The 22,200-nt window shown below is 38.3% G+C and overlaps 2 protein-coding genes across 3 annotated transcripts in view; one reads left to right on the forward strand and one right to left on the reverse strand.

The window, feature by feature from the left end:
• Positions 1-68: 68 nt before the first annotated feature.
• LOC148740329 (uncharacterized) lies at positions 69-15,890 on the reverse strand. The gene is made up of 11 exons (XM_088750459.1): positions 15,098-15,890; positions 13,513-13,934; positions 11,895-12,597; positions 11,130-11,226; positions 6,268-6,517; positions 4,878-5,678; positions 3,337-4,570; positions 3,065-3,160; positions 2,170-2,426; positions 1,429-1,696; positions 69-600 (listed from the first exon to the last, which is right to left on the reverse strand). The coding sequence occupies exons 1-11, from the start codon at positions 15,882-15,884 to the stop codon at positions 548-550; spliced, it is 4,968 nt and encodes a 1,655-aa protein (XP_088606585.1). The 5' UTR covers positions 15,885-15,890; the 3' UTR covers positions 69-547.
• A 6,063-nt stretch (positions 15,891-21,953) lies between these two features.
• LOC148740330 (uncharacterized) overlaps positions 21,954-22,200 on the forward strand; it is a 191,029-nt gene continuing 190,782 nt past the window's right edge. For both annotated transcript variants that reach the window (XM_088750516.1, XM_088750517.1), the window contains exon 1: positions 21,954-22,100. The gene's annotated coding sequence lies outside the window, so the exon portion shown is untranslated. The remainder of the gene's footprint in view (positions 22,101-22,200) is intronic.

Raw genomic sequence — 22,200 nt, forward strand, 5'->3', positions numbered from 1 at the left:
AGCTGCACTGAGGAGGGCGTTGGAAACAAGAAATGCTAGTATCCCTAAATCGTGTCATAAAAAGCATATTTGTTGAAATATTTTTTTAATTTCTGTCATTTATAAGCACTAACCGCTCTAGCTGTATGCAAGGACTAAAACTACTTGGCAATTATATCTACTATACCGACAAAATATTTCAAACCTTGACTTTAAACCTTGAATTTACAAATCACCGTCTCTATCGCTCCTTATGACTAACAAAAATATTCCGCGTTAATTGTTCAAGTTGGGTGTTTTCAAGTTTATTGTCCTTCTCCAGTCTAAACTGCACCTAAATTAAACATTTCTTCTGGTGCTTTCAGTAAAGTAACGAAATCATTTACGGTGAATTATCTTTTCTTCATGCTTTTCACTTTTTAGAGAATTATATATACTGTGACAACTACTGAATTCATCGAGGACGACTACTCCCGAAAGAAAAACTTTTAAACCTCTGAAAGACTTTCTTTCTTCTTTAGGCCCACGGCAAACGTTTAGTCACATCTTCACTCGGCCGTTTTTTTTTTCACAGAGATCTGGAACGAGTATAATGACTTAGTGGATAGCCTGTCTTTTGACCTGTAAAACCAACAAACGCAACAGTGCAATTAGAAACCAAATGAGACTAAACTGCATCTAATGCCGTTTGATTCTACTAACTGAAGCGGGCGATCAAGTGTCAGTTAGTGCTGGAAATAAATTTATGAAAACCACCCACATTATCACGTATGTTAAATCAGCAAAGAAAGAGAATGGATTGGAAAATGGAGAAAAAGCCTTAAATTCAGAACCTGAATTTACTGTCATCTAAGAGTTAAGAGGGAGACTTATGATTCTTGGTACACATTAAACGAAATACACTGTCATATAATTACTAACTGCCGCAATATCTGGCTAAAGAAATGGAAAGAATGTAAAAGCGCGCGTTGCGGATTATACTCTCCGACTTATCCTATGCAGAGGCTCTAGTAGCTCTAGATATCACGTCACTATACGAGAGCAGGGAGGCCTTGAGTAACACTCTATTTGAACAAATTGTAAAGAACCAAAGCCATAAGCTCCATGATGTGGTGTCACCGCGCAACGGGTCCACTTGTTGCACCCGTAGCCATAGATACTTCAAACTACCGATTTGGAAGACCAATAGGTTTTAAAACACTTTTATCATGGCGAACAGTTCTAATTATTAGTAGTAATCCTAATTATTAGTATTTTAGCGTTGATACTTCTCCTTTTGTATTTTATTGTAGGTTACATTTTACGGTTTTCTTCTTTTTGAGTAGCATATCATAATTTATAGATAACGTTTAGTTCCATTGTAAAGTAAGTCACATTTCAGCCGGCCCGGGGACTGCAATCATTTTACTCCTTGATAAAGCTATCTCTATCTAATGTAATGAGCTGTACCTTGAGCGGGTTGAAGGCTGACATAGTGCACCTCATGAATATGTCCCAGCACAAGTGCTTTGCTTTCGTCAACTGGACAACATGGCGTAATCATTACATCATTGCTATGGGGTAGACTGCTGACCACACGAATGCACGTTTTATAGTAGTTTGCTGCGGCACACAGAATCACGTGATCACCCCAAGCTCCATCTTGTTCCATGTGTGTTAAGTATTCAGTCCATGTTTGATGTCCAGGGACAAAGTGAAACAGATCTGTTCCATCCGGCTGTAAGAAAATCAGTTCAAGAAACAAACTGAAAGAGGATTGTTGATAGGAACTTGGGCGCGCGGAGTACGAGTCATAGAGTAATTTTTTTAAGAATGGTACGAGACAACCTTTAATTAGCATTTATTGTAGAACAGCAACGATTCGCAAACAGCAGAAAAACAACAGGAAAGATCCATCATTAAGAGAATAACTGGAGTTCTGTTTAGTGTTATGTGATAGATGTTTAAGAGAGGGCATTTTTTAAACCAAAATATTCAAATGACTAAAACCGTAAAAGTCTGCTACTTCGGAGGCCACATTAAGTAACAAATGGATTCAACTGTAGCCAATATCATTGTGACGCTTCTTTAATAATAAAGTTATGCTGTAAACACTGGGATAGGCTCTGGTGGTGTTGAACCGTATACACACTTCACCTCAAAAAGAACCGTAAGTAACAAACTCTGTTAGAAATACCAACATCAACTTACTAGTTTTGGGTTACTTCTGAGGTACTGAACCAAGGTTTGTCTTAATGTGCCATGTGTGATTTTGATTCCTTTAACAATTTCCAGTTGTTCTGACAAGGCATAGAACATGCAATTTCCTAATCCTTGATTGTCAGATATCGTGAAGCCCTTGTCTAATGCAGTAGTCCTCAGCCCCAGTGATAGATCTGTTCTGCTCTTGACTTTGCTTGCATCAAGTTGCATCTGCTGAAGTTCCCGGATGATTCGGTCAAGAGAACCTAGAAGGGACAAAAAGTTTTTTTAATCTGACAGCATGAAAGAAGCGAAACAATGGTCCGCTGGAAAATAACAATTCTTAATCTAGTAAGAGAAACTTGGAGGGTAAAAAGGGAAAGGAGACCTTCGACGACCAAAGAACCGATGTTTTGTCCAACAACTGAGCATTGAAGAGATAAACTGCAAGAGACTTTTTATGTGCGAACCATCACACCAATAACCAAAAGAGAAGAACAAGTAAAGAAAAATTTACGCCAAGGTCTGCACGCTAACATATCTGAGTAACCGGAAAAAAAAAAAATTCGTAGGGCCGGTAATTCAAACAAAGTTCAGAAGTTGTTCAACAAAACCGCGCTCTAAAAATTAGTGAATTTAGCTGAATATTTTATCTGTACATTTATTCTTCTGAAAAGTGTCACTTTGTTCCTAAATGTCTTTGGATTCTTACACAAGAAATCAGATGTGTGAATAACAATATATGTCTCACTAGCACAAAATATTATCATAAGTACCATTTTCACAAAGCGCTGGCCTTAGATTGAAAGTTAAGAAAAGGAGCAACCGCTGGATCGTCTTATCACCGGTCTGTAGTTCTTTGGTGAAGTCATTTACCGTGTGTTAGTGATACTTTGTTACTCACCTGGATTCAGTGATGAATCATTTGTTGCTTGTTCGGTTGACGTGTCAACAACTTCGGCCTCCTGAGTTCTCAAACTTGTGTCTCGTCTTTTAGAAGCTACAGAGAGAGAAAGAAAAACAAATCACTACTCAGGCTCAACACCTTTTTTTTGTATGAGTTGTTCTCGCCTTCCATCAAAATTTATCAAGAGCGCGAAAGCCGAGTAGCCCCCAATATATACGGTGTCTCCGCCCCCAAAAACACTTTTCGAAGGACATTCAAAATATTCTCACCATGAACTATGTCCCACATCTTCTCCACAAGAATGTCACACTGTTTCTCCCAGTTGAACTTCTCTTCATAGGAACTCCTCAGTTGCTGAATCTCATGAAGGCGGTCTGATCTTTCCTTCTGTCGAACACCAGCAATTGCCTTTGCCCACTCCTTAGGGTCCTCAGAATCCACAACAAATGATTTGCCTGATGGTACAGTGCACAATGCTTCACCAAATCCTGAGTTGCCACTGACAAGAATGGGAAGACCAGCAGACAAAGCTTCTAATGCTGTCAGGCCGAAACCTTCCGTTCTGGAGGGCATCATGCAGAGATCAACTTCACAAAATGTTTCTTTCAATTCCTCTTTACTCTGCACGAACTTCCTCACAGTCAGCTGCCTTTTATCAATTCCAATCTTCAGCAAATTCGCTGCAGCTTCATCTTGTTTACTGTCAGCTGCACCCACGAAAATCAGATGGTAAGATCTGTCTTTCAGTTCAACTATTGCTCTGGCAGAGATATCGTAGCCCTTCAGGCTGAAGTCCTCCGGATCACCACGACCAAAGGTTAGAACCTTAAACTTGTCCATGTCAACTGCAGCTTGCCTTACATCAGAAAACTCACTGAACGTGCTCGGCGTCAGTTGAATGATATCTTGGTGCTTCTCGCATGAGCGCAGGTAGGAAGAGTAAGCCTTTGTCAACTTTGGTCCAACTGCTACCACAGCATCTGCCAACTTACACAACTCCACTTCAGTTCTGTTCTTCTCATTTCCTTTAGAAATGGCCTCAGGATAGTCTTTGTACATTCCAAGTTCTTCAGGTGCAGTGTGCACTACCTGTATCCACCTGCACTGGTGCGATTCTCCAATAAATTGCGCTTGTTTACCAAGCTTTGCTCCATGACCCAGTACTATGTCAATGGCCAGATCTCTCGGTGGGGCACTCAGCCAGTCAAGGGGGTCGGCATAACCCGGGCGTCTTTGTGCCTCTCTCAAGGATACATTGTGACTTATTGCCATTCTCCTCTCTTCTTCAGAACAGGCAAACTGTGGAACAAGGAGAGTGACGTCCACTTGCGGATGTTTGGCCAACAGAATGGCAAGCTGTCTGTTTATGGTGGACAAGCCTCCCATTGATGAACTCCACTCACTGCCCAGGAGAGTTACCTTCAGTGCCGTGTCAGACTTCATTGGATTAACTCCAGCTGGTGCACCCTGTGATTTGGCGCTGACATTTGAAGACCAAGACCCCTGGGCGAAAAAGAAGAGGTCATATAAGATTCTATCACTTCTATAGCAACATGAATTTTGGGTATGCTCCTACTAATTTATAATGATAAATTCATTGCCATGGCATGACCCAGAAGTATAACCTATGAAAATAATTTCAACTTGAAAAGAAATGTCTGACTTATCTTTGAAATTGGAGGTAAACTAACCATGATAACGTCGTGCACGCTGATTACAATCTATTCAGGATTCTCAAATGAAGAGCATTAAGGAGAGCGATAGAAAATTTGAATCAGAGAAGGAAACAAATTACAACGACTGGTAATACCTGGCTCGTTCTTTTCACGAACCACTTTTCCAGCCCACAGAAAGGACGTACTTCATCCCAAAGTTCTCTGGTACAGATAGCTGCTTGGCCTTCATTTGCATCAATGAGATGGAAGCAGTTCTCGTGTGTGCAAGTGGTTTTTATGTGGTCCGAGCATGCTCGACGTGGTTCTTCTGTCCCTTGATGGCAGTAAGGACATGCAACACACAGCCTGTACTGCAGACCCCTCAGGTATGGCAGTTCTAGTGACAAATTCTGTAGGGTGTCTTCGATAAATTTACGCACAACCGTTGCTAGTTCAGCTGTGTTCTGTCCTACAACCAGATGAGTTTGTTTCTTTTGTCTCAAGATTACCTTCACAAATCCTGTTTGACAAATGAGGACAAAATCATGAATATCTTCCCCAATGATGAAACATGCTCCATTTTGGTACAGAATGGGTTGATGCGTGGGCCATTTCTTAGCACACCAACGAATAGATCGTGAGACAAGCTGTAAGAAGAGACCATGAGGAACAAAGCCATGGACAAACAGGAGATACAATGGACAGGGATCCGTTGATGAAGGCTTCATTTCAAATAGTCGGTCAGGTGGACGCTTCAGTTGAGCTGGTACAAAGTACTTCACATCAGTTGGGGAAACTGAGAACTTAGCAATCAAACCAAATCGCTCCATCATGTCTAAGATGTCTTCTTTGATGATTCCCTGTCCAATAAAGCTGGAGAACACTTGATCGACATGTTCCATGCTGAGGATGCCACTTCCTTCAAGTTCCTGCCAGTACTTAGCATGTAGAGAATTCTATAAAATATATAAAAATGAACAATTGAACATTAGGAAAGGCCACTTAATGTTCTTTGAATTTTTTCCTCGTGCATGGACAAAAACTAAAAAAAGTTTATTTCTATCAATGCATCAAAATGGTGGGAAATTAAATCCCTAACGAGCAAATTTGTATCTTAGCTTATAAGAGGTGTATACTAATTGTTTAATCACCAAAACAGAGGCCGATAGCCCATTTCTTTATAGTCCTGGTGCTCATCCTTTCATATGATAATAAGTTTTCATTCACATGCAAATTAAACTCATTTTCACAAGAATGGTCGAGCGCAAGGCCTCGTTTTGAAAACAAGGCCAAGAGTAATTCGGAAAAGGGCTATTAGTGCAGGAAAAAGAAGTATTCACTTCTTTGAAAACAATTAGCAAATCAATGCAAGTCTCTTGCAAGTTATGAGCTGAAAAGCTGCAAAAGGTACATGACTGAAATAATTTGTGGTCCACAATTTGAAAAGATTTTAGAGTCACACTCTTAGTTTTCTGTTAGTCTTAATTGTTGAACAACATTTTCCAAGTAAGGTAGCCTTTCTCAAAACAGAAATTTATTTTCTACCTGTTTATTGAAAGGTGGTATGGTTATCAGCTGTTTAAACAGATCAATCAACCACTGAGTCTTCAGTACAACGGTGCTGCGGTGCTTGATTATCATCCCCAGGCCATGGTAAAAACTGATCATGGAGTCAAACTCTTTTACATCTTCCATGAAACACTCTTTCCTTGCATAGTGCTTAAGTTGTCGCAGATTTCTGTGATAAATCTGTTTAGCCACCAAAGCTTCAATCACTTTTTCAAACAGAAACCACCTAGAAAGCAACAAAATACCTACAATGTATTATATGGCATAAAATTGGGTCTTAAATTCAGTCAGACATGCATGCTGGTGTTTAAAGTCCTTAAGTGCTAATACATGAATTGCCTCATACTATCTGCAGCTAAAACAGACATGATTATTTTTAGCAACATTCAAAGTCAATTCCAAGAACTGTGCCTAACTAATCCCGGTTAGCTCAATGGATAGAGCACTGGACTGTTGTGTGGGAGGTCGAGGGTTCGAGCCCCCCCAGGTCTTAAAATAATTGAGAAGAATTTGCTACCTTTCTATAACATCAAATAATGGTTAGATATTCTAGTCTTCTCAGATAGGGAGGAATAAATGGAGTTCCCATCTCCTGTAGGGTTAGGGGTAGGAGACATTAATTTCCCAGGCACGAGATTACTGTGTGATGGATGTCCTCCCCTGGGGTGGGATGGGTGGGTTTACCGGGCCCACAGTAATTGGTGCAAGCTGTTGCGGTGTCCCTGCCAGTCGGTAAAGCTAAATAAATCATAAATCATAAATGAATCATAAATCAATATCAATCACATCTTCTTATCTTTTAGAATTATAACATTGTCATAATGACACAAATTTAAATTTTGTTTGTCTGCACTGAAACAACTGCTGTGTATTTGTACAATCTATAGTTTTGGGTCATTCCACAGTATTTTGCATGTCACGGAGGGGACAATTCAGACGAGAATATCATGGATAGCTCCTCAGCTTAATATAATTCAGTTCACTGAGGACTTCTGATGGATATAGAACAGCTAATGATTGTTTAAATCAAACTATTTCCAAACGACGTCTTCCACATTTGGGGGGAATTAGTCATTTATTTAGATTGTCACAGAGAGGACCAGAGAAACTATGAAAACTGAAAGTTAAAATTTAATCTCAGATTTCTGTGAATGTATAACGGCAGCAACAATAATTGAGTACATAGTTTATTTAGATGTTAATCATCAATAAAACTGCCTTACCGTATTTCTTCACCTATAAGCCGAGCGATTTTTTCAGTTTTCGACCCAAAATTTTGGGAGATTTTTCACGGAGAACGGGGTTCGGCTTATAGCCGAGGGTTTTACATTTTAAAAATATACAGTTGCTGAATAACTTTACCCCCCCGGCTTGTAGTCAAGTTAGCAATGAAGCAGAAGTAATAAAACACAACAAAAATAACTTCTGAATATTGGTTATTCACTTTTATGAAATTGGTGGCTCCTAAAGGAGCCGTTTGACGGATACGTGCAAGGGCTTTCAACCCAATGGTTTACTCGCCATCCGTTTCGTTTTCGCTGTCTGTGTCGAACTCGTTCTCTTCTATGTATTCATCATCTACTTCTGGGGTTTCCTCAGAGTAGACCACGTCGTCCTCTGTTCCGTCCAAGGCATTGGAAATACCGCAGGTCTTGAAGGATTTGACAACCATCTCTTCGGGTATCTCTGCCCATGCTTCCTTGATCCACCTGAGGACAAGATTTCTGCTTGGCGCCTTCTTCTTCCCAGCTGGGGTAAACTCAAATGGCCCAGATGTCATCCACGCCAAGTACTTTCGGCGCACATTATCTTTAAATGGCTTGTTTAGGCACTTATCCAAGGGCTGTACAACCGGGGTTAGGCCACCAGGGATAACTGCGACGTCAATGTTTCGCTGCTTCAGGTCATCTTTCACGGAATCGGTCAAGTGAGCTCGGAATGAGTCCCACACCAAAAGGGAACGCTCGGCACGGGGCAAACTCTGTCGAATCCATTCTCGGATGCCCTGTTCATCCATCCACCCTTTCTTATGGAAGGAAACACGAAGAGGATGCGGCACAACCAGATCTCTCGGTGTACGGACGCCTTTGAAGATGACTTTCGGTGGCACCTTTGCTCCATCGGCAGCAACAGCAAGAACGACGGTGAAGCTCCGCTTTTCCGCTCCGCAAGATTTTACTGGCACTGTTCGGCTTCCACTGAATTCCAGTGTTCGGTTCGATGGCAGCTCAAAACGCATGGGTGTCTCATCCATGTTGTAGATGCGGGATAAAGGGTAGTCGGCGCGTCTTCTTGCTGCAATGACGAAGCGATGAAAGCACACAATGTTCTCTTCGAGATCGGCGGGCAATCGCTGGGCCAGAGTTGTTTTGGTTCGCATGCTGACCGAGTGGCGTCGTTTCCATTTCTCGTACCATCCACGGGAAGCTTTGAAAGCAGGATCATCGGAGAGCTCTTTAGCTTTAAGGCGAAGGATCAATCCACTCACCGCAATACCTACGAAAAATAAAATAACAATCTTATTTTGCTGCGAGATAACCGTAGATTCGTGACTGCAGCACTCTTTTCGTGACATGTTATGAAATTGTCATGACAACAACATATTTCTGACCAATCAAAGTCTCTGTTTCCCACGCACTGAAAGACGATATCATTCAACTCTTCAAAAACTCTTAAAATTTTAGACAGAAAAGTAAATACCAACCTTGTTCTCTTTGCTGTGAAAACCACTCCATCACTTGCTGGTCTAGTTCGGGATATTTCGGAGTGAAACGGCCCATCGTCGCACGTTTTGCAGACATCTTCAGCTCTCCGGAAAGAATAGTCGCCTGGTCTCTTCTCCAGCGTCGTACCATGGACTCGCTTAGTCCATATTCTCGAGCGATTTCCGAGTTGTTTTCTACCGCTTCAGCTTCCGCGATAACTTTTATCTTGAAAGCCATACTATACGAGGAACGGCGTGCTTTAGGCATGATGATAAAAAGTGACAGCGACGAAAGGTATACTCGATAGATTGATACTTTGAAACGTTTAACTGAGATTATTATTGTTGTTGTGGTTAATCTGTTGTCGCGTGGTAGTATTTATACAGTTCGTTGGATCAATTGATATTCATATCTCTTGATTGGTTCGCTTTTTTTCTTTTGTGTTTATTGTAATTCATTAGGTTTTGTGTTTAGTGAGTCAATTTCTTATGTTTTCCGTGAGGTTCGCTTGCTCAAATGGCCAGTTACAATCAATAATTTCGCTCTCGGCTTATAGCCGATGGTTTTACCTTTTTTTTTGGGCAGCTTGAGTGTAGCGTAAAGACCCTGAAAGTCAGGGTCTCGGCTTATAGCCGAGATCGGCTTATAGGTGAAGAAATACGGTAAATGGAAAAGGCCTTCCTCCTCTCTTACATTGTACAGGAACAGTAAGTGCTCGTGGTTATCGTCACGGAGGGGACCTTTTGTCCAATAGGCAGCAGTGATCAATTTGAACCAATTTGAACCAATTTTCCAGCCTTAATATGAGTTTACAGCCCCAGTTTAGATATTCTTTAAAGCTTGACCACATCAAAAAGGTTGGCTGTTGTACATGTCGTCAATCCTTTAAAGACATTTAATTTATGGCTGGAAAGTTGTGTCATGCTGTTTGTTCATATGATACAACACATTTCTTAAAAAAACCTTCATGCTTTTTCATTTTTTAGTTTTTATTTGGAAACTTTAGGTTCATGTAAAGTACTCAAGATAACACCAATGGTTCAATGGTGCATACAAAAACTTCAATCTTTCTCTGTATTTCTTTGTCCTCTCTTAAGAACTCATTTCAGCTCTAAAGCAACTGCCAGTGCTGTGGTGATCATGCTCAAAGCCTACAATCCCAGAATCCTTTACTTTTTGTTCATGTATTAGTTATGAAATGTGCAACTCTTTCTTTGACTGTAAAAATGTTCTACTCACATCCACTTTTGACATAAATTAACTTGAATCTTAAAATCAAGAGTTAAATTAATTTCTCTTTTAAGTGAGGAGAGTATTGTTTGTTGCATTGCATTTATCTTCAGTGACAGTTAATTTTTCCTCATTAGTGATGTCCCCTCTGTGACAGAAAAGTCCCCTCTGTGACAAAAGTTCCCCCTCCGTGACATTTTTATCTTTTTAAAGTAATTAAAAGGAAAAAGAAGAGGGAGAAACTCTTTACCACTTTTGAGTTTGTCAGCCCATACTTCAATAATTAACAGAAGTTTCTGCAGTTATCCCCGTTTATTTTAGAAAGATCATAATTTTTGTGGGTATTTTTGTCACGGAGGGGACAATTCGATGTTGGACAAAGCATTACATCTCTTCCGCACAAAGCCAAGAAACAAATTTAATAACATAGGAACTCTGGGTAAACAACTTAATGTCCTGACAGTTATTATTAGATTTCTTCTCAAGACAGATCTACAGTATTTATTTAGTGTATGTCCCCTCCGTGACAGCTTTTTTGGTATCAAGGTTAATTTATGATAATTTATGACACAAAATTACAGTGCTGACATCTCAAAAGTATCATTTTATACAAATTTGGCATTTAACCAGTACAGAAATAGAGCTTAATAGTCCTTTGAGTCAATTTTATTTCTTAAAGCTTTATGTCCAAAATACTGTGGAATTACCCTTTTGCAAATTTTGATGTACCCACAATTTAATCTAGTGGTGGAAGGATATTTTTTAGTACTTACCTGCACATATAATTATGCTAAATACACTGTGTACAATTGAAAAACGTTAGCATGGCTGATTTGAGGGAAAAAATCGATTTTGAAGTGCATGAACTGGGGTTTTTCCGAATAAATTGTGTTTTTTAATTACCTCACTGGTATCTTTTCTCCCATATAAGGCTCCTGCTTCAACACCTTCAGGATTGTGTTCTGTAATTCACTTATACCGTCTACTTTTCCTTCTTGCTCTGCAGGATGTATTATTTAGAAAGGGAATTCAAAGCATAATGCAACACAGAAACATGCATTCTACAATGAGCATAGTATGATAGCATAGACTTGTATAATTGCAGAGATTTTATGGATGACAACTTAGCTAAAATAACAATCTCTTTAGATCCCCACATTTTAGCTCTTCTGGTCCCTATAATTACTCCATACTCTGAAATTAATGGCTCCATCAGCAAAAATTAATTCGACTGTATTTGATGTTGCCAGTATATTCAGAATATAGAGTACCTGAAAGCTTAAAGGAGAATGCAGGTATAAAAAAAAAAGAACAACAACTCTGACTTTTTTCCACTACAAGTCCTAACTCATTCAGCCATGGTAGTATCTTTTAATACCTCTACAACTCCCATGAAAATGTTCTGTGTCTCTATCCAATTGCAATTAAATTTATAATGAAGCATGACACAGCTCCTGAATTGCAACAATGTAAGTCAGATAATAATTATTGTATGCTCAATGCTTGTCAACCATCTGCCACATGGGCTAGCGCTTTTGGTTACAAAAATTGCTAAAAATCAAGTGTTCTTGAAATTCATCCAAAGACAAGCTATTATGCAATTATTAAGTCTACAATTACTGCAAGTAACCTATGGACAAGGATACAAAATGAAATCATATATCTTACCTGTTTTATCTATCCCTATCTGCATTCCAATCATCTGGATAAATGTTTTCATCAAATTAGGCCTCTGAGTGTTGTCAATGCAGAATAAGGGTTTGACCACATGCTTCTCATATTCCATACCAGAAATTCTCTTCTGAATTTGTTTCTTTATTGCTACAATGTCTTCAACTGGTTTGTCAGCATGTGTGCCAACAATGAACACTGGGGGACGCAGGTAGGGCAGCTTGTGTTGTGCATCATCATCTGTGTCATCATTGGCCAGGGAAACACTGCGTACTGTAGCCAACCATGAGAGCAAATTCTCCATGTTTGTTTCATTGTTAGGGTTTTCCAATTTCACATCATTACTCCCTTGTCTCATGCAGGGCTCAGCTGGGGCATCCAAAGCCTTGCTGAGATTGTGCACCAATATGTATAGTGCCCGCTGTGATAGGAAGATAGGATGGCTGGCATAGTACAGGTGCTGCCCTGCAAAGTCCCAAACATCCATTGTAACATAGGATTCTTCTGAGAGTAAGGCACTTTTGATGGGTTTGCCTTTGGCATACTCCAACCACTGATAAACATGCTCCTCAGTATCAGGCAGTTGAGAAACATCAATCATCACATCAGGCTCAGCTTGCACGTTTTCATCTTTACATTCAGTAGAATGCTCATTGCCATTGTTTGGAAGAATTTCTGTGAAACATTCATCCTCCTCAACCTGAATGGACAATTAAATGAAACATTATGATTACTTAAGTGTATATAATTATGTATTCAAAACTTGACATTATGAACAGGCTGCTAAATTGTAAAAAATTATGATCACCTCAGTCTAGAATAATGTTAAGGGGCAAGTTTCTAAAAAAACTGTTGTAATGTTTTGGTGAGGGGGGTATAACATGATAACTTGGTTTACCAACTGAGTTGAAGTTGTAAATTGGCTACTGTAGAGAGTTCTGAAGCTGACATCTCAAGTGTAAGAGCCTTTAGACAGAGAGAAACTTAATTGCATAGAATAAGACATTGAAGAGCAAATCCTCGCACCCTGGAAATAGTCAACTCAGACCAAGAAATGTTTGTTGAGACTGAAGTTTCATAAGCATTAGCATAACATACATTCATTAAAGCTCCTCTCTAAGGATTTTATAGCCAAAATGTAAAAAGAGTTATGAAAACATTATATCAGAGAATAAAAAATAATTACAACTAAAAATTTATATATAATTGGAGAAAAAAATCTCAAGTTTCCTTTAAGTTAAGAGAAGACACCAATGGAAAACCAATTGAAGAATGGAAAAATCAAAAGATGCCCGGGTAAAAGTTTTGCATGTATGCCTTCATTCAAGATGTTTAAACAAAAATTACTTGCAGTTCTTTTTTACCTGATGTGTAAATAAAATTTAGTCTCATCTAAACTTTTGTGAAAACATCCAAAACAGACAGACTGTTTCAGACACAATTCTGAATGTAAGAAATTTAGAATTTTAATACAGAAGAGAATTTTAAAAAATAGCAAGTTGTAATCCTATTCATTCTCTTTAAAAACAAATATTTCTCAAAGGGCTAACTTGGCTGATTTCCTCCCTTCTCCTCCTTTTATAAAATTCTCAGCATTTTTATTAAACTCTCAAACCTGCTTTGACTTGAAAACACCTTCAACTTCATCTTCTAATTTCAGTTCTCCTTCTTTGGTTGTCTCTTCCTTTAAAAATTGAGAAATATCTGCTCCACACATTCTGCCAACCACAATCTTTGCTACATCTTTTGAACATTCAACCAGTCCTGGTTTACTCTCCTTGGTCAACTGCCAGTTCTTGACAGCTTGGTCAACATCAATTTCACACTTTGAAGGATCCACTTCAATCCCCTCAGTACTCTGTTCTTTAGGGTCAAATGGAAGGCCTAAAAGACTCTTCTTCAGACTGGTTTTACCAGCGCGATCCTGACCAACCAGTATAACATGACCACGGTAAACTTGTACATATCCATCTTTTAAAGCCTCTTCATAAGCCAACTGTGCTGCTGGTCCTTGCGCTCTTTGTCTATCCACACGGTCTAATTAAAAAAGTCATCGTGATTGAGCCAAAGGAAAAAGGCTAATCAGAGGAAGTTGTAATTATTATAATAACCCTAAAGGAAAAGCAATTTCTGCTTTTATATGTTTCAAACACAATCTGAAAAAGGCCTGATAAGTCAATTTAATTACATGTCCTTCCTGCATAAAGTTGGAAATTATGCTAGTATATACATGTAAAAATCTTTGCATCGTTGAGTTAGGTAAACACATACACAATGACTATTATAAACTGACTCAATGAAATGAAACATTAAGAGTAAATTGATTTTAATGTGACTGATCAAACTAAACAAAGGCAATAATTGATGTCAATTCTTCCAAATGGTGTTTGGAAAACAGAAAGAAAAATCACATTCCCAAAACGTAGCAATTGATAGATTCTAAAATATTACAAGGACAGCATAAATTATGGTGTAACAATTATCAGAATTACTCCTGACCAGTTAAGACAAAAGTTTTATTCTCAATAACCTAAACTCTCGTTTTAAAATCATATTAGTCCATAAATTCTTTATGATAAGCTAAATGTTGTTACATTCCTAATAACTTCCAATAAAATAAAGCAAAAATTATGGAGTTACAACTTACAGTACTATATATTCCTGGATGAGAAATGATTTGTAATAAACTTAATTCTTCCTTTTAAAATTAAAATCAAATAAACAGAAAGCAAAAATTACAACAGCAATTCCTACAACTGTGAAATAATTTGCAATAAACTTCTTAATTTCCAATCAACTAGAAAGCAAAAATTACAACTTACAATAATCCCTTACTGTAAAATGATTTGTAATAAACTTAATCCCTCCTCAATTCCCTATCAAATTATAGTACACTGTAGTTCAACTTAACTTTCAATGTCAGCCAAGTCGTTAAAATAAACCTTTCAAAATATAACTAAAACTTCCAGTACAAATGTCATGTATTTCTAAAGTGATGCAACCTTTGTTTGATCATAGAGTATAACTGTGACAGCATTTACTTCATTATTCTTCTCAGGATTTCTTATAAAACTATTGTCACCTGCCTGTAATTATCAGTAACAAGCAGCATAACCACTTGCAAGTCAACCATTAGAACCAATTTAGTAAATAATGCACATGTCACAACATTAATGTGAAGAGGAATTTCCTTTACTCACCTGGGACATCTGATTCTACTGTGTGAATCTTATCCTTTAGCTCCATAACACTTCTCATTCCTTCAACTGTAAAAGGATTCCCTCTCACAGACAAAACATTGAGTTTCTTCAGCTGTTTTATAGCTGGACTCAACACAGTCAACTGGTTGTGACTCAGCCGCAGTGTCTCCAGCTCCACCATCTCCCCAATAGCATCAGGGATGGTGGTTAGATTGTTATATGAGATGCCCAGCCATTTGAGTTTCTTCCGCTGTTTTATAGCTGGACTCAACACAGTCAACTGGTTCTGACTCAGGTCCAGGCTCCTCAGCTCCACCATCTCCCCAATACCATCAGGGAGGATGGTTAGTTTGTTATGTGAGATGTCCAGCCATCTGAGTTTCTTCAGCTGTTTTATAGCTGGACTCAACACAGTCAACTGGTTGTAACTCAGGTCCAGTCCCCCCAGCTCCACCATCTCCCCAATAGCATCAGGGAGGATGGTTAGTTTGTTATGTGAGATGCTCAGCACTCTGAGTTTTTTCAGCTGAGTCAAACTTGTAGGGAATATGGACAGCTGGTGTCTTCTAACATAAGGTACCACAAGACTGTTTAGTTTTCTGATACTTTCAGGTATTGTTGTAAGTTTATTCCATGACAGGTCAACTTCCTCCAACTCAGTCAATTCAAACAAAGCTGCAGGCAATTCATGCAAACTTTGCCCACTGAGATATAAACTCTTTCCTCCCAGAGATGTTAACATCTTTCTTCTTAACTCTTCTTTAGAAAGAAATTCCATATCATTCATGGGAAACTGCCACAACAAAAATAAAAGCTGTCATTAAAGGTGAGTAACTTAAACTAACTTGCTCTTGCATTATAACCATTGAACCAAAAATGGAAAAAATGAGGTTTATAATTTAACTTCTACTAAACCAAACTAATGAGTTATATTTTATTCCTCTAAGTACAATCTTTGGAAGCCATCCACCCTTCAGTGTTCTTTTAAACACTCTGAGTAAACACTGCTTATTTGTAAAAAGCTCTAGTTATTTATTTTCATGTCAGACATTTTGACTTAAGTCTCACTGTATAATTTTTTTTGTCAAAAAATAAACTGCTTGCGTTATACATGTTAACAACAAGGCTATTACGAACAAGAAAATACTTGAATTTTAAAACAGAGTTCTCCTGACTCTTTAAAAACAACATGAAGATTACTTTTATTGTAAAGGTTAATATCTAACAGGAAAGAAATCATTAGTGCAAATCTATGGTTGGTTATGTTTGGATGTGATAACCTTAAACAGTTGTAATATAAACCAAAACATGAATGATTTCCAAGCTGAAAATATTCAAACCAAGTAGCTATTTCCAGACCTGTCACTTCAATTTATCCCCTGTTATTAATGTTTTCATTTCCAATTGACACAGAAAATTACTCAGAAGATGATCCTGATTCTTTAACAGAAACTGATTTCATAAGTCCTTCTCTCTGACATAAGTTATTGTTTGGAATACGAAAAAAACAGAATAAGAGCCTTTTTGTGTTTAATTTTTTTTTGTTTTTTAATTCGTTTTTTTTTTCTTTTTTTGAAGAGTTTGTCACCCAGCATGATGCTTTTGAGACAACAATTTTCAATTTATGATACATCTTGCATGAGATCTAGGTCAGCAAAAGTTGTTGTACACATTATGTCATGTAATGATGTGGTTGATGCAATAAACAATTTAATTACAAAGAGTAAGAAAACTGATAATAATTTTTTGTTTATGTTTAAAGTATAACTAAGAAGGGAACCAGCTTCACAAAGGTACATGATGAACTTGCTTGGAAGCCTCTCAGTATCAGGAGAGAACTACATACATATAAGCCAATTTTACAAAATAGTCAAAAATCTTGCTCCACATTATTCAACTGAGCTATTGTGGCAGCCTAAACTGTCACACATATTTTTGACTTAAATCAAGAGAAACCTTCACTCAATTTCCTTATAGAATTCTACATTTCAAAAGTCTTTTTTTCCATCCATTATGACTGCATGGCTAGAATTGTCTGGACCTAGTTGTCCCAAACTCTGTATCTCTTCCCACAATCTAGCTGTTCGGCTTGTAGTAGACACTCCCTGACTCACAAGCTAGGTTCGATTTACATCACAATGCTTCTCACATGTCATGCAACCACACATTGACGAGTAGATTTAAGGATGGGTTTAGTTAGTAGACTACTTTGATACTAATTGAGTCCGCATGAAAGTGGTTAATTTCGAGCTAATCAGGTGTGCATTTTATTGCGTGAACTTCACACTATTGAATATTGAATGAATGTACTCAACTAGTCAGATTTGTTATGGTGAGTCTAAACTGTAATAATCAAAGCCATTGAGTATATAGGTACAGGGAAGTATTTGTTGTTTTCATAAACAAGAGACAACTGGCCAAATACTGGAACTGAAATTTTTTGGCTTAAAATGCATATTACACGTATGCTGTGGTTTCTCTGTTTTATCAAGAAAGATTGTTAGCGAATAACAAATATCTGAGTTCATCTACATCTATATAATTTTATTAAAGTTGGTAAAACCTTGAGGGGTATCACACCAACTATATATATAAAAAAAAAGAAAAACAAATTTTGAAAACTAGGAAACTATTAAAAAATATCTAGTTCAAAGGTTTCTAAAAAAAAAACAAAGCAATCTTATTTTTTTGCCCTTCATGTAATCCAGCAATTTCTCAATAAAATGGGAGTGATATTTAAAGAGCTTTCCCTAATTTTTAGAAGATTTCGATTTCCACGAACGCATAGGGGGAGCTCAATTTCTTAGTCTTTAAATGGCTCACTTGTGCTAGAGGTTATTCCAAATCATGTGATCATGCATCTGAGAAATTACTGAATATCAACTGTATGCTTGCGCTCGACCATTCAAACCAAACATCTTCATGTTGAAATCAGGCAAATACCATGGAAATCAATGAGATTAACAACATCAATTCAAACAGATTACGTCAAAAAAAATTTTGAACCATGCAGTGTAATTTACCAAAGTATTCGGATCTGGGACGCCCAATGATAACGCAAGTATTTATAACATAACATAACATAACATTTATTAAGGAAGCTAGAACGCAAATGTAAAAAATACATCCTGAAAAGGGAAAATCGTGAAAATCGCGAGGTTAGCCCTGTATAAAAACAATTTCCCTTACTAAAAACATACAAAAGATAAAATTTAAAGGCTAGAGATTCAATAAATATTCAGTAAATATTCAAATAAATTAAGTCTACTCCTAAAAACCGACAATGATTCGGCGTGGACAATGTATCCTGGCAAGCTATTCCATTTCCTCACAATCCGAATGAAGAAACAATATTTGTAACAATTACAAACTGCTCTTTTCAGATAAAGTTTATAGTCGTGGTTAGCTCTTGTACGCTTATTGGGAAACACAAAGAAATCTGGGAAAGAGAGGTGATCAATACCAAAAACTATCTTATAACATTTAACCAGAGATAGAAATTCTCCCCGCTTTTCTAGTGTTTGCCATTTTAGTAAGCTACAACGGTGTTCGTAATTCATTTCGCCTCGTTTCTGCCTTAAAGCTAGTCGCGAAGCTCTTCGTTGAGCCCTTTCTAGAGCTGTAATATCCTTAATCAAATATGGACTCCAAACAGGAGCCGCATACTCCAGTATGGGACTGACCAGCGATTTATAGAGCTGCGAAAACACGTACTGGCTAATAGTTCCGATGGACCACTTCATGATACCTAGTACCATATTTGCCTTGTTTACCATTGCAGATACATGCAAGCCCCAGGACAGGTCAGAAGAGATGGTTACTCCAAGGTCCTTAGTGTTCTCTACTGACCTAAATTGCACCCCCCCCCCCCCCAGCGACCGCAGCGCGTAAATTGGTTTAGTTTTATCCTTTCTATGTGTAATACGCATGACCTCGCATTTATCCAGATTGAAGTGCGTTTGCCATTTATTTGCCCATATACTCAATCGATCTAGGTCACTCTGCAGGGCAGGGATATCAACATCTGGCGAACTGATTGTTCGGTAGATTTTAGTATCATCTGCATAAATCTTAACAGTAGATGTCAAATCTGTTGAGATGTCATTTATGTAGATGATAAACAAAATAGGGCCAAGAATTCTTCCTTGGGGCACCCCGGACTTCATTGACGTTCAATCCCAACGCTTTCCTCTAATAACAACGCGTTGCATTCTGTTTGTCAAAAAATGTTTAAACCACTGCAGTAAAGGCTCATCTATGCCGTACCTTTTCAGCTTAAGCAATAAACGCTCATGTGGTACACTATCAAAAGCTTTGGACATGTCTAGAAAGATAACATCAGTAGGTTTACAACAATTTCTAGCTTTAGCCCAGTCATCATAACAAGCTAACAACTGCAATAGAGTGGATTTACCGCTGAGATACGCGAATTGATTTGGGTTGAAAAGATTTTGATCAGACCAAAAATCAATGACTCGATTCCTCACCACCTTCTCCACGATTTTGCATAGAATACACGTTAGTGAAATCTGACGATAGTTCTCTCTAAGATTCCTATTCCTTTTTCTGTACACCGGTGTAATATTGGCATTTTTCCACATTGTTGGTAGCTGACCCAGCGAAAAAGATGTATTCAAAAGTAACGCTAACGGAGATGATAACACCTGACTACATTCTTTCAGAATCCGTGGCGATATGCCGTCTGGCCCTGGGGATATATAGATATTTAAACTTTTCAGCATTTTTTTTATCTCTTCAGGGGAACAATAAATGCTGCATAATTTCTGGTTAGTAACGTAATCAAAAACTGGAATGTTAGCTTGGTCCTCAACAGTAAATACAGACGAAAAATAATGGTCCATGCTATTTGCTATACTAATATCGTCATTTAGAAACTTATCGTTTACTTTCAAGGATAGTAGATCGCTTGATCCTTTTCTCTTGCATTTTACGTCATTCCAACAAGGCTTCGGGCTAGTGTTCGATTTTAGCTCCTCAGTCAAATTGTTTATATACTGCTATCGCGCAGAGTTACATTTCTTTTTTAGCTGATTATTAAACTTACGATAAGTGACCCAGTGAGACTCCATAGACAATTTTTTAGCCCTCTTGTAGAGTAGTTTCTTTTTTTGGCAAAGTTTGATAAGGTTGTTGTCAATCCATGGTGCATTTGTGGATCTTATAACTTCGTGTTTTGGAATACACTCGTCAACAGCCAATAGTAGTAGATCCGACCATGCAGACCAAACAAGGTCGATGTTGTCTTCAAGAAAAGCACAGTGCCAAGGGATGTAATTCAAGAGATTCCAAAGATGTTCCCAATCTGCCTTTCTGAAGGAATAGGCCAATTTCTTGGACCTACGATACCGTTGAGGGGATCTCGATAGAAAAAAATTTATCGAGTTGTGATCGGAGAAAGGTTGACCAACCGTTAGGTCGTGTACTAAGTCAGGCGAAGAAACAAGAACTAGGTCTAAGATGCTTTCCTCTCGAGTTGAGTCTTTGACCAGTTGGGTAAGGAAGTTGTCGTTAATAATTTTGCATAACAGGGTGGTGTGGTCTGAACTCCTTGAGGCACAGATAGTTTCCCAGTTTATTTCAGGCAAATTGAAGTCTCCCAAGAGTAGTAGGTCGGAGTTAGGTGTCGAAAGAAAACTGTCTAGGGCTGTTTGCAGATGTAGAAGAGGATTAATGTCGCTTTTGGGTGGCCTATAAAAGACCCCCAAGTTAACTTTCCTGTTTCCTGAAACAAGATTATGTGTACAAAAAGTAATTCGGAATTACCTAAAAGATCTTCTCTTTGGAACACTTTTACTGTATCCCGCGTAGCTATTAACACACCACCACCTTTACGGCCGTTGTGAGGACGGTCTCTTCTGAACACCGTGTAATTTGAAGGAAACAATTCGCTGTCTATCATTGTTCTGTCTAAATGGGTTTCCGTGAAGACCATAATGTCATAACGATAAGTAGCAATTTCCAATTCCAACAGGACCGTCTTGTTAACTAAGCTTCTTGAATTAGCATAGAAGACGGATATATCAGGTTTGCGATGTCGATTTTTATAAGCCACGTTACCGTCATGATTCCGATGACTTACACGGCTCGGACCAGGATGAGGATGAATATCTCCATGGGAGCAAAGAATTTCAATATTGAACATCGCGGAGTGATTGCTGTAGTAGGGTATCCTACTTTTAGCAAAGGCCCTTTTCTTCGTTGTTCTTGTCACGACAGCAAGGTTCCCAAAATGGCGGACACAAAACGACGGACTGAAGAACACATGGCCATTTCTTTGCTGGTTTTCTCGTAGAAAACCAAAAGAAACACTATAATCTGTATAGTCATATGGTTTCACCGTATGGTTTCGGAGCGATAAGAACAAGAACCATAAGTACCACAAGCAAATCAAAAGGATATTTAGCAGAGCAGCACTTTCACGTCCGATACATACATATTTAGTCTTTGACTTGCATAATTTCCTCGAAACTCTAAAGGAATCTCCCCTCAAAAGCTTGCCCTTCAACAGAAAAACTTATTTTATGATCAGCTCTTTCCTTTGCCTGTTAACCTGATATTTTTATTTCAAAGCCTCTGAAACAGAAGACAAATCGATGATCGCACTTTCGAATCGTAAAGAACATTTTGAATGTGAAAGAACACTATAAGCCCCTCACTGAGGAATGCTGCAAACAAACGGTATCGCTCATCATTCTTAGTACAAGCGAGGATCCAAACTACAAATTTCTTACCTGAAAAGAGGGTAAACTTGGCAGGAAACAGCGGCGAAATCTGTTATAAACTGTACTCGGTGACTCTCAAGCTTAAAGTGAAAGCTACACCCAGTATCGAACTTTCTCTCCAGTCATGAGAGGTAGCAAAGCTTCCCGAGTGAGGGAGGGTGGGAAAAGGTTTGATCGCTTTGCCGTAGTGGGTGGCGGAGAGCTTCTATGAGCTTCGGAGAGATTTTATTATCAGCAAAAATACAGGAAAGAGAAGAAAGGTGAGTTAAGTCGCACAGTCCTTTTTCTTCATCATCTCGAATGAGATTCTTACTGGCTAACGTCGTACAGAAAGTACGAACACCGTCTCCTGAATGCTAA

Source organism: Stylophora pistillata, chromosome 2 (genome assembly GCF_964205215.1).
Source record: "Stylophora pistillata chromosome 2, jaStyPist1.2, whole genome shotgun sequence".
Lineage (NCBI taxonomy): Eukaryota > Metazoa > Cnidaria > Anthozoa > Scleractinia > Pocilloporidae > Stylophora > Stylophora pistillata.

Coding starts and splice junctions, on each gene's coding strand:
- LOC148740329 (XM_088750459.1), bottom strand. CDS start 15,884: ATGAATGATATGGAATTTCTTTCTAAAGAAGAGTTAAGAAGAAAGATG. Junction 13,935..15,097: donor AGTAGAATCAGATGTCCCAG/GTGAGTAAAGGA, acceptor TTTTTTAATTAG/ACCGTGTGGATAGACAAAGA. Junction 1,697..2,169: donor TCAGAAGTAACCCAAAACTA/GTAAGTTGATGT, acceptor ATTTTCTTACAG/CCGGATGGAACAGATCTGTT.